The sequence below is a fragment of the Saccharomycopsis crataegensis genome (assembly GCF_037102585.1).
Source record: "Saccharomycopsis crataegensis DNA, jcf7180000000075, whole genome shotgun sequence".
NCBI classification, from domain to species: Eukaryota; Fungi; Ascomycota; class Saccharomycetes; order Ascoideales; family Saccharomycopsidaceae; genus Saccharomycopsis; species Saccharomycopsis crataegensis.
The window spans coordinates 985,648-998,122 of record NW_027043822.1 but is presented as its reverse complement, the minus strand read 5'-3'; the positions used below and the strand labels follow the sequence as shown (position 1 = coordinate 998,122).

Below are 12,475 nucleotides of genomic sequence, written 5' to 3'. Positions count from 1 at the left end.
ACCTTTGAGGTATATTTGACTGCTGGGAGCAGCGAAGCATCGTAACCAAAAGAAGCAGTGATAATTTGTCCCATACACGTGTCTCTTGTTCATTTCTACAGTGTTTTCATTTTTTATTCGTACCAACCACCGGAAATGTTCATACCAGTGGCAAAAAATAATTCATACCGACCCCCGGTATTTTTCGTACCACCGCAGCGGGATTTATTCAGACCATCTAAGAAAAATAGTTCATACTATTGCACTTTAATTATTCATACCAACAGAATACAAAATTCATACTAAATGCATAAAATTCTTATGCTTTCATTAATATTTTATCTTTGATATTATTAAACATGTTACAGGGGACCCGCACACCCAATAAAGCCCCTTTGCAATACTCATTTACCATTTCAAAGGCTCATAACCAAATTTTGGTGTGGTTTCGTCCTTCCTTAAAATTTTAAATTTTCATTAATTTGTTTTGGAGCTTTGTTGCGTCTTTATGTAATTTTTTTTATAGTTTTTACTTTTTTTTTTGGTTTGTTTTCTGTATTTTGTTTTCTAATTTTTTTTCTTCATCTTTGGTATTTGTTTTCAAAAGAGCTGCTGTTGTAAACAGAGATCAATATGTCTAGAAGCATGTCTGCAGAATCCCTTGTAACTATCAAGGGAAATATTTTCTGTGGCTTCTTTCACCCTTGGAGTTAATTGCTCCTTCTTGCTCAAGTTTGATCTTTTGACTTTACTCTTACATACTGACCAGAATTCTTCTATAGCATTCAACCCTGGAGAATAAGGAGGTAAAAACACAAGTTCCAAGCCACTCAGTGCCACTAGTAACTGAAGATCACGTCGTTTATGAATGGCAGCATTATCAAGGATCAAATATTTCATACCTTTGAGCTCCTCGTTATTTTCTATTTGCTGGATCACTGACTTTACAAAACTGTAGAAGTGATTAGCTGTAGTACCTTTACTCACTTTGTCAATGGTCGTTTCTGAATCAAGTTTTCTCTTCTTATTGGATGTAGCCATTGGAGTTCTGACCTTTAATTCAATACAACCTTTGACAGAAATTGCCCCAATGAACGAAATATTAAGCCCTCTGGTTACGGGAACAGTAAGAACTGCTTTTTCACCCACAGCAGACCATCCATACTCACGCCGCATACTGATATTGAAACCTGCTTCGTCGATGAAAATACAGTTTTGACTAAAGTCGAGCTTGTCTTTATACTTCTCTGCCCACTCGAGTCTCTGTTTCTTCAATTCCTCCAGACTTCTTCTCAAAGCCCATTTAGAAATACGTTTGAGACTTAGCTTACAGACCTTGGTTACAAAGTTATAGATTGTTGTAGCCTTGGCTCTTAAATTTGTGAAGGCTTTCTTGAGTCTCTCCAACATAAAATCGAGAGTCACTGTAGCATCTTCCTTTATCAATTTTTGAAGGAATTCCTTATGTTCATCAGTGAGAAGGGGTTTACGACCTCTTTTCTTTATTGGCTTCGAGATGCCATTTAATTCATTGACAAGTATTTTGTTCCACTTTCTTTTCCATGTGTAAGCAGTTTGCAAAGGTATATCTTCTAATTTTGCAGCCTTGTAAGCTGATACACCTTCTTCCATGACCAAGTGCCAAAATCTTTGTTTGACAGCTTGATTATAATACCGGTACGAACCTCTATATCTTCGTTCTTTCATTTCAATTTCCATCTCGGCATTTTCTTCTTCTTCAAAAATAGGATCAATTTCCATGATATCCATGATACCTGGTTTTTCAAAATGCTTATAGTCAGTGTAACTAAAGCAAGCTTCAACTGGTGCTATTTCAGACTCTAAAGTCATTTCACTGGGTTCAGCATAGAATCTATTACCTAGGCCATCAACATACCCATCAGTTAGTAGCTTGGCTTTCAAGTCCATACTTAGTTTTGATGGTAAAATCTTATGCTTTTTTTTGTAAGTAATCTGGTGATCACATAAAGACCGAATTGAATGTCAAAAGTGGGAATTCATCATCTTAAATGGAGAACAGCTCCTACCATACATTCGTTCCCATTTCTTGAAAACCGTAATCACGTGATATTATTGATATTATTATAGATATCCGGTTTTATAGAAAGTAGCACAGAATTATGGAAAAAATGAGTATAATTTGTTTAAACTGAGTAGCTTAGAGGCTTATAGAGCCAGTCACATAAAAAAAAGAAAGGAATTAATATGAATTTTATATACTGTTGGTATGAATAATTGAAGTGCAATAGTATGAACTATTTTTCTTAGATGGTTTGAATAAATCCCGCTGCGGTGGTACGAAAAATACCGGGGGTCGGTATGAATTATTTTTTGCCACTGGTATGAACATTTCCGGTGGTTGGTACGAATAAAAAATGAAAACACTGTACTTGGGGAGATCTACTACTATGTTTATTTGCTAATCCGTATGGACTATCTATTCACAAGTTATGTACATTTTATTTTTAACCAATTTATCTGCTCACCTGTATCCCCATTCGTTTGCTGATATTTTATTTCCTAAACAACAATAATTTTTTCACTTTGCTCGGCCGCGCATGGAGGTGCGTGGGACAACACATGGGAAAGTCTATTTTGGTAGTCACAAAAATTACTCATGAACGATAATTTCGAGAGTCCAGTAGATATGCTTATACGATGCAACTACGATGAAAAAAAAAATGAATAACTAAAAATAAACCAAAAAACATCAAAATTAGCAAACCAAAAAACTATAAAATACTGAAAAAAAGAGAATGGGGGAAAATCGTGAATAAAAGAGGAAAAATTAAGAAGAGCATATATATATCATATAAAAAGGAAAATAAAGAAATTCAGGAAACATGCAAATAACGTAAGACAATAAGTGTAAAATTAATCATAAGGTAACGGAAAATAAAATATCAGTAAATACAATCAGGATAAAGAAAATTTTGTTCTCTTGTTCTTTCTTTCTATAATAACAAGGCAGCAACGGCAAGCAAAGACCCACCAACGCAACTGCCAATCATCTGACCAGCAGCGTTCTTCACCTTAGATCCGGTGACAATCGAACCAGACAAGTAGCTGGCACTTGAGTTCAGGAGGTGGGATGAGGCACTAGACACCATCGAGGTAGTGAAAGATGTTGAGACACTGGTGTTGGTGGCAGTAGTGGTTATGAGAACATCAGAGCTGACAGTGGAAGTAGAGAGGACTTCTTCAGTGGATGTTGTGGCAGCGAGGACAGATAACGCTGAAATAGGAAGAACGAGCAAGTATTGTTGAAACTGCATTGTGTGAAGATGAGACAATCAATGGAAAAATATCACCAGAACAATAGCGAGAAGTTTCCTATTTAATTTTTTCAACAGCTGGGGAAAACTAAGTCTTTATATAATTTCTAGTTAGTCCACTGTAATGAACAGCGTGCAACGTTGAAGCCTATTGTTAGGACTGCGTGATAATGCGTTAGAGTGCATGTGGCTGAAAAAGCCCCCCGAAAAAAATAGAACATGGTGTTATTGTTACTGTTGTTGCAAGAGCTATTGTTGCTCGATGATTGCAATTATGATAACGGTTGGATTTATATTGTTATACCTATCATCATTCTTATTATCTATTGTATAATCAGTTGTCATTTTGCTGTGGTGATTAGTACAGTAGAGCATCGTTGATGTTTAAAAGTAACGACTCTGCAGCGGTGATTAACATTAAAAAAACAAGCTAGGAAAATATAGATCTAGACCACGTTCCAAAACGCCTATCTGCGGCTTGACGGAGCTTATCATCTCTTGGAGCGTGAAGTATCCATTGACGCCCAAATACCGCTCGTGGACTTGCCCCAACACTAATTAGTGAACCCACTATTACCAATACAGTACAGTGTTTTCATTTTTTATTCGTACCAACCACCGGAAATGTTCATACCAGTGGCAAAAAATAATTCATACCGACCCCCGGTATTTTTCGTACCACCGCAGTGGGATTTATTCAGACCATCTAAGAAAAATAGTTCATACTATTGCACTTTAATTATTCATGCCAACAGTATATAAAATTCATATTAATTCCTTTTTTTTTCATGTGAATGGCTCTATAAGCCTCTAAGCTACTCAGTTTAATGAAATTATACTCATTTTTTCCATAATTCTGTGCTACTTTCTACAAAGCCTGATATCTATAATAATATTAATAGTAGCACGTAATTACGGTTTTCAAAAAAAGGAAACGAATGTATGGTAAGAGCTGTTCTCCATATAAAGTGAGCAATTCCCACTTTTATTGCTTAATTCGGGCTCTATATGATCACCAGATTACATACAAAAGAAATTGAAGAAACAAAGACTCGAGTGGGCAGAGGAGTATAAAGACAAGCTCGACTTTGGTCAAAACTGTATTTTCATCGACGAAGCAGGTTTCAATATCAGTATGCGGCGTGAGTATGGATGGTCTGCTGTAGGTGAAAAAGCAGCTCTTACTGTTCCCGTAACCAGAGGGCTTAATATTTCGTTCATTGGGGCAATTTCTGTCAAAGGTTGTATTGAATTAAAGGTCAGAACTCCAGTGGCTACATCCAATAAGAAGAGAAAAATTGATTCAGAAACGACCATTGACAAAGTGAGTAAAGGTACTACAGCTAATCACTTCTACAGTTTTGTAAAGTCAGTGATCCAGCAAATAGAAAATAACGAGGAGCTCAAAGGTATGAAATATTTGATCCTTGATAATGCTGCCATTCATAAACGACGTGATCTTCAGTTACTAGTGGCACTGAGTGGCTTGGAACTTGTGTTTTTACCTCCTTATTCTCCAGGGTTGAATGCTATAGAAGAATTCTGGTCAGTATGTAAGAGTAAAGTCAAAAGATCAAACTTGAGCAAGAAGGAGCAATTAACTCCAAGGGTGAAAGAAGCCACAGAAAATATTTCCCTTGATAGTTACAAGGGATTCTGCAGACATGCTTCTAGACATATTGATCTCTGTTTACAACAGCAGCTCTTTTGAAAACAAATACCAAAGATGAAGAAAAAAAATTAGAAAACAAAATACAGAAAACAAACCAAAAAAAAAAAAAGTAAAAACTATAAAAAAAATTACATAAAGACACAACAAAGCTCAAAAACAAATTGATGAAAATTTAAAATTTTAAGGAAGGACGAAACCACACCAAAATTTGGTTATGAGCCTTTGAAATGGTAAATGAGTATTGCAAAGAGGCTTTATTGGGTGTGCGGGTCCCCTGTAACATGTTTAATAATATCAAAGATAAAATATTAATGAAAGCATAAGAATTTTATGCATTTAGTATGAATTTTATATTCTGTTGGTATGAATTTTATATTCTGTTGGTATGAATAATTGAAGTGCAATAGTATGAACTATTTTTCTTAGATGATCTGAATAAATCCCGCCACGGTGGTACGAAAAATACCGGGGGTCGGTATGAATTATTTTTTGCCACTGGTATGAACATTTCCGGTGGTTGATACGAATAAAAAATGAAAACATGTATCGTCGAATTTTTTTTTCTCCTTTTGGCACGATGTGTGGTCTAGCCCCAGCAGATAGGATGCTGAATTGGTGTTGAGGTGTTTAATAAAATTATATGTCCAGATGTAACAAATGCTTGGGTGGGTATGTATGAACATCCAAACACCAAATGAATCAATTTGCATGTGATAGAAAAGCATCAAGATGCATTCAAACGCATCTATCACTACATTAAAAAGAAAGAAAGAAAGAAAATAAAATAAAATAAAAATAAAAAGAAAAAAAAGTAAAACATTTCACACTTTCTTTAATTTGTCACATATCCAACAACCACCAAAATATATAGAGAAATATGAAGATCTTTGAATCACATCATTTATTCAACTATCCATGGGAGCAAGTCTCTGCAGCTAATTGGAAAAAATACCCGAACGAAATGTCAACCCAAGTGGTGGGAGTCGATATTCTACGCCGCGAGGTTGATCCCGTTAGTAAGATTCTCCGGACCGAGCGGTTGATCACTTGTGAACAATCTATCCCTAACTGGTTGTCATTTATTGTCGGGGGCCTCAAACGGTCGTATGTCCGGGAAGTGTCGGAGGTTGATCCTATAAATAAGTCCGTGGTGATGCGCTCGATGAACTTGACGATGAACAGTTTATTGCAAGTGTACGAAGTGGTGACTTATACTCCGGACCCTCTGGCCCCAACCGCCCGTACTAAGTTCACCCAAGAGGCGCAAATCACCGCGTATGCCAGTATTAAGAAGCTTTGCAACAAGGTTGAAGAATGGGGTATTGACCGGTTCGATTTCAATGCTAAAAGAGGGAAGATTGGGTTCGAGAGCGTGTTGAAGAACGTTAGTGAGAATTGGGAATCAGTTAAAGGAGCTGTAATGGAGGAAATTGAGGTTAAAGTAGGCGTTTTAGATGAAGTTACCGAGAAGGTTAGACACGGGGTCTTCAAGTTTGATTGATTAAGGGGTTGTATTCTAGAAATTGGATTTTCTTTCCGTTAATTATCTTGTATTTAAATTGAATTATCATCAGAATTTGTTAGGGAGTTGTTATCTTGCAAATATTTACCAAAATTTCTTGTTGAACAGGAGTGTTAATACTATCATAGAGCATGAACTCATATTATTTGTTGCTCGATTTTCTGCAAAATATCATTTGGATTTTACACTAGATTGCCATAAAAATATTTCAGTATATTTGATTTCCTCTTTTTTTTCTTGCACTCATATTGCTATCGATTTGATTTTTTTTTTTTTTATGATATCTGCCATAACTTTGACAGTATCTTCATATCTGCTTCAATTGATATGATTTTTTCAATATTCCACATTTACACTTTACTTGTCTTTTCATCATTCATATTTTTGTTGTTTATCATCACACATTGGGTTTTCATTTTCATTTATTTTTTATTTTTTATTTTTCACCTTGTTATATTATATTCTAGTACCTTTTGGGTTCATCGTTGACTGGAAAAAGCATCATCCATCCCATCTTTTGATGCCACTAGAAAATATCCTGAGCTGTCGATACGAAATCATACACATACCATTAGGTACCGCTAGGGGACTTTGCATGTATATAGCTCATAATAAAAATGTTGTTTACCATTGGAATAAATTGTAAGGCTTTAATGAAGTTGATAGTTCCAAAGTACATACATATTCTTTTTTGACATATTGTATGCCCTATAACGTGACTTAAATATTATATACCATGTGACATAAAAAAGGGCATAATACACACTGATATCATGTGACCAACAACCGCGTGACATTTTTTTTCTCTCGTCCCGCTCAAAAATTGTCGGAATTGTCAGCTTCTTTTCCAAAGTATTTGATTAGAGATTTCTCACCAGCTTGAATTGAAAGAAGCACCATTAAAACACTGCCGACAGTTCAAGATGCAAATTTTCGTCAAGACCTTAACTGGTAAGACCATTACCCTCGAGGTTGAATCCTCTGACACCATTGACAATGTCAAGTCCAAGATCCAAGACAAGGAAGGTATTCCACCAGATCAACAAAGATTGATCTTTGCTGGTAAGCAATTGGAAGACGGTAGAACTTTGTCTGACTACAACATCCAAAAGGAATCCACTTTGCACTTGGTCCTCAGATTGAGAGGTGGTGGTAAGAAGAGAAAGAAGAAGGTCTACACCACCCCAAAGAAGATCAAGCACAAGCACAAGAAGGTTAAGCTTGCTGTCTTGACCTACTACAAGGTTGACAAGGACGGTCAAATCGAAAGATTGAGAAGAGAATGTCCAGAAGCTACCTGTGGGGCTGGTGTCTTCATGGCTAACCACCCAGACAGACAATACTGTGGTAGATGTCACATCACCTTCAAGTTGAACAAATAAGTGTATTGAACTAGTTTGTTTAATAGAAAAGGTATGGAGCTAGGAACTTGATATATTAATGTATGTTTAGTTTTTTTCTCAAAAAATAAAAAAGATTTTGTAGAAACTTTATTTTTTTTTATCATTCGTATTATGTTAATTAATGTATTACTAGATTGGCCGTATGTTAAGGTCTGGTAGAAAAGGCAATCTATTGTATCATTGATAAATGGGATTTGAAGTTAATATGTATGATGAGATATCACGGTATATGCTGTGATGATCGATTTAGCGGTGAAGTTTATTGTGATTAGCATCTATCTTTTTGATCTTACTTGTAACTTATAGCTTGGCCATCAAAGAAATGCATTTCCTTTAGCAGTTCTTACCATCGGAATGAAGGATGGCTGTCGGTCACACGCTCAATAATGATGGATTAGCCAACGCCAATAATGCAATTAACATCTCCAATATCAATGGTTAGGGGGAGGTTTCATTTTTTGTTTACAGAATTCCGGAAGGTCACTAGTACCCTTGATATTTGACAACGAAATATGGTGATAATTTGAAAGGCGGAATATTGAGATGATACCATGGTGCCAATAAAAGGACAATAATGCCTACAACAATAATTGTGATCATGATAATAATAACAACAATAATAATATTAAAAAATGAAACCATCAATAATAGTAATAACCATTATAAAAATCAGCCGTCCCTTATTGTTTAATGGGGTAATGTGTCGGCACTTGATAATTAGCGGTGGGTCTGCTGCATGTTGGGCCCTAAGTACCGAGGATCAGGCATTTGACCGTTTGGATGGTAATAAATATATTTATATATATATATATAACTCCCACTGACTATTTTTGTTGTTGCAATTGATTGAATGGGAAAATGCTCATCAGAAAATAATAATAATAGGAAAAAAAAGAAAAAAAAAATGGACCGCCACCATCCCCAAGACAGTCAATCAACATTTTCTGTGGGGAAGCCTTCATTATCTACTGGGTTCCTTCCATCGCCATCGTCAGCATTGTTCGATAGTCAAATCACTCCAATGAAAAATATCAGACTGTCGACGATCTCACTTGATATTGATACTGAGAATGATCTTGAATGGATGCATCAGAAGAATTTGTTTGAATTTGACACTACTGAGCTAGCCGAACTGTTGCTCAATGATGATGGAGAAGACGTGAATAATAATGATATCAACAACAATAGCAAAACAAGTAAAGTCACTCTCCATTCAACCAACCCATTTTATTCCAAAATGATCGAGCAACAACAACAACAACAACAACAGCAACAACAGCAACAACAACAGCAGCCATTAATGGGAATGACCAAACTCATGGTTTCATCTCATTCACCATCACTCTTCTCAACATTTAGTACCAACAGTACCACCAAAACATCAATAGAATTTTCATTGTCACTGAGGAAGTTGGTGGTGGCGCCACAAATTATTCCCGACATTACCTACAGCACAGAGTTTAACCATCACAACTTTGCGGGCGGTTCGACCGAGAATTTTGTTCCTTTAGATAATGACGATGATCTTGATGAATTGATGCCATCTTTGACACAACCGCCAATGGCTGAAAAGAGTATGGCGACAGAAATTTCAAAGAAGGAAATACCCAAGAAAGAAATTTCAAAAAAAGAATTCTCCAAGAAGGAAATTTCCAAGAAATTACCAAAGAAAACATCAAAGAAAACATCAAAGAAAAAGAAGCCACCTGTCAAATCAACATCAGAAATTATGATTCCAAAAGTAGGGTCGATCAAAGAGCTCTTCAAGAAACATAAAGATGAGGGTGAGCCAGTAGTAAATGACAAGTTTGTGCTTCATAAGACCTACGACCACTCTACCAAAAGTTCCATTCCACGACCAATCCTTCCTGTTGAAGGCCAGGTGCTCGTTAGACAGACCACTGGAGGAACGATGATTAATGATGAGCTGAAAAAAGATAACGCAGCCAATAAACCCGATATCAAAGGATCACCAGTGTCCGTAAAATACAACAACAGAATTCTTCAAAAGTTCCCACCGGCGGCTAACCAGTCAAAATATGCCATCAAGTCCACCCCAATCATCCACAACTACACCCGTGCTACCCTTTCTCCAGTGGAATCAAGGTTTAGTAACGATAATCATGCCCCGAAGGCGTTGTTTGTTAAGGTGCCTCAATCAATCAGTGAGCTCAACAGCATGGCCACTCCATTTAACAGCGCTGCCCCTCCGTTACCATTTGTTAACAGGGCCTCGGTAATGCTGAAAGTTGAAGACTCTAACCCGAAATCTCCCCAATTCTACTTCGTTAACTCATTTGACGAGAATAATACCAAGAGAAAGTCAGGTTATATCAAGACTGATCAATTAATGTCCCCAGCATTAAGCGATATCCTGGAAGACGTTGTCGCTATCACCCAAAAATATATTTCTGAGCCCTCATCTCCAAGATCCCATTATCAGCAATCATCGCTTGGATCAATCACCAAAAATAATGAGTTTGCATTCAACAGCAGCACCAGAATTCCACAAAACAATCATTTCAAACACATCAAGAGAACCAATTATACCTACCAAAAAGTCTGCGTCGATAATGCTAACACCGTCACCATCCAAGTTGCTTCGAAAAATAATACAGTTCCTCGCTCGATTCCTTCCCCAATTGCCGAGGTAACAGCAGCTTCTTATTATTCGTCTCCTCCTCCAATAAGAGGGACTGCCTCTCCTGTTTCCACTTCCACCGACAAGACTTTGGATGATGATATGATTTCCGAACCAGTGGCCCTCGAGGATGGCGACATCGTCACCCAATTAATCCCTGACCCTGAACTGGAGGCCCTAGAGGCTGAAATGAGTTGGGAGTATCGGGTCAAGCAACATCATAAAAAAGTGATGGATTTGCAAGATGAAGACCACAAGAACAACCGGTTCTCTTGCACATTACTATACAATAACTTCTACAACGATACATATCAACAGTCGACAAACAACAGAGTGGTGAGTCAAGATTATTCGTTCCTTAAGAATAGGGTTGAACGTAATAGAAGATCTAAATTTGGTTTGGTGATGGAAGAACTTCCGGAAGAACCATCAAAACCACCTGTTAGTTTTGCCCATACTGAAGATCCCACTCCTGGATGTAATGTTTTGGGGACGAACTCTAATAGTTTATACTTTGATCTTCGTAAGTTTAATGAAACCAAAAAGAATAATCTTTTGGGAATGGTTTCTTGCAAAGGATATTGAAGGGTCCTGCAAGTTATGGGACTTCCATCTTGTTTAATTGTAATTGTCACTTTTAATCACAGTAAGTAACAATGATTAAAATGACAATACTTACTATCTCCTGTTTTTTCCTATTATCTTTTTTTTTTCCATTTCGCTTCTTTCATTTCTCCTATATTTAAAGCTAATTATAAAATTAGAAGTCATAAGTTAAATATTTATAAATACAAACAATAATTCTTTAAATTACAATATTGTAACCCAGAGTTATCATGTGTAATGGGCCAATTAAATGCCAATTTCAACATAAATACCAATTTGCCATATTGGTTGAGACAATATAATTCGATTCATTTAAGATCCATCGCTCTTTTTTTTAGTTCTTCTTCACCAGCGAGTCCCCCCTACCCCCCAATGTGCATTTATTCTTTGGTCAGGTTTTTTTCTTCGCAAAACCATAAAGGAATCATTTAGTATCTCTCTCTAGTAACCAACAATAGATAAATACCGCCCAGTAGATAGCATGTATAAAATACATTTATCTAGGCACACTTTTTGTAGAATATTAATCTAAATTAATAAACGGCCAGTGTTTTGAAGTAATGCCCCCTGGAAACACACAATGAGGCCGTGTCCATTAAATTTGAAAAAGAGGTTGGACAAAGATCTTGATGATGCTTCAATGGTGCGACAATTGGTGTCTGAATTTCTTTTTTATGATCACAGAGCCACTCTAATATTTCAAGATTCCTTCTTTCCATCTCCTTAAATGTTTTGATCAGTCTGAACTTTAGGTGTCTCAATCTGCCTTGAGTTTCAATATTCCAATCTTTCGATATCATGATATATTGAATTTCCAGATTCATAAATCAAAATACAATTTATGATGACCTTCACACTTAGGGTTGAAATCACAATCGCAATACTTACATCGGTACTCACCATTAGCGTACTCATTAAACTTCAACCCTCGGTGGCATTGACCACAAAGCACCACCGTCTCATGTTCTAAATCTTTATTATTGTACCGCCGGACCATGTGTGACAATGGATGGCACTGATGACATGGGTAGAACGTCTTGCAGCACTTGAACTTAAGGGCCACGATATCAAGTGGGGAATGATAATGAACACACCGTGTTTGGCGGTCCACAAGTAATCCGCAAACTGTATGACTGGACAACTCAATACACGAGAATGAGCCCTCAATTGGCAATTTGAGATCCGCCATTATTATAATTTTCTATAAAAAGCATTCGCATTCGCATTGGCATAATAAATAATTGACAAACATTTCCATGAATAAATGAATTTTTTTCCCTCTTTTTCCAAAAAATCGAGAGATCTCTATTTTTTTTTTTTAGCGAGTTACCTTGAGTCACCGCAGGAGTCATGCTT

General features: G+C 36.6%; 5 protein-coding genes across 5 annotated transcripts; 3 read left to right on the top strand and 2 right to left on the bottom strand. All coding sequences in view use genetic code 12, as the record gives it.

Moving 5' to 3' along the window:
* Window positions 1–2,954: 2,954 nt before the first annotated feature.
* DASC09_025620 (uncharacterized protein) lies at window positions 2,955–3,275 on the bottom strand (the record flags this gene model as incomplete). Its single annotated transcript, XM_064996165.1, has 1 exon — window positions 2,955–3,275. The coding sequence occupies one exon, from the start codon at window positions 3,273–3,275 to the stop codon at window positions 2,955–2,957; it is 321 nt and encodes a 106-aa protein (XP_064852237.1).
* A 2,549-nt stretch (window positions 3,276–5,824) lies between these two features.
* Window positions 5,825–6,448, top strand: UPS2 (Ups2p; the record flags this gene model as incomplete). The annotated part of the gene is made up of 1 exon (XM_064996164.1): window positions 5,825–6,448. One exon carries the CDS (start codon window positions 5,825–5,827, stop codon window positions 6,446–6,448), a length of 624 nt encoding a protein of 207 aa, XP_064852236.1.
* Window positions 6,449–7,392: 944 nt separating this feature from the next.
* Window positions 7,393–7,851, top strand: RPS31 (ubiquitin-40S ribosomal protein eS31 RPS31 fusion protein; the record flags this gene model as incomplete). Its single annotated transcript, XM_064996163.1, has 1 exon — window positions 7,393–7,851. The coding sequence occupies one exon, from the start codon at window positions 7,393–7,395 to the stop codon at window positions 7,849–7,851; it is 459 nt and encodes a 152-aa protein (XP_064852235.1).
* A 925-nt stretch (window positions 7,852–8,776) lies between these two features.
* Window positions 8,777–11,098, top strand: DASC09_025590 (uncharacterized protein; the record flags this gene model as incomplete). Its single annotated transcript, XM_064996162.1, has 1 exon — window positions 8,777–11,098. One exon carries the CDS (start codon window positions 8,777–8,779, stop codon window positions 11,096–11,098), a length of 2,322 nt encoding a protein of 773 aa, XP_064852234.1.
* Window positions 11,099–11,939: 841 nt separating this feature from the next.
* Window positions 11,940–12,308, bottom strand: HOT13 (Hot13p; the record flags this gene model as incomplete). Its single annotated transcript, XM_064996161.1, has 1 exon — window positions 11,940–12,308. The coding sequence occupies one exon, from the start codon at window positions 12,306–12,308 to the stop codon at window positions 11,940–11,942; it is 369 nt and encodes a 122-aa protein (XP_064852233.1).
* Between the last annotated feature and the right edge of the window lie 167 nt (window positions 12,309–12,475).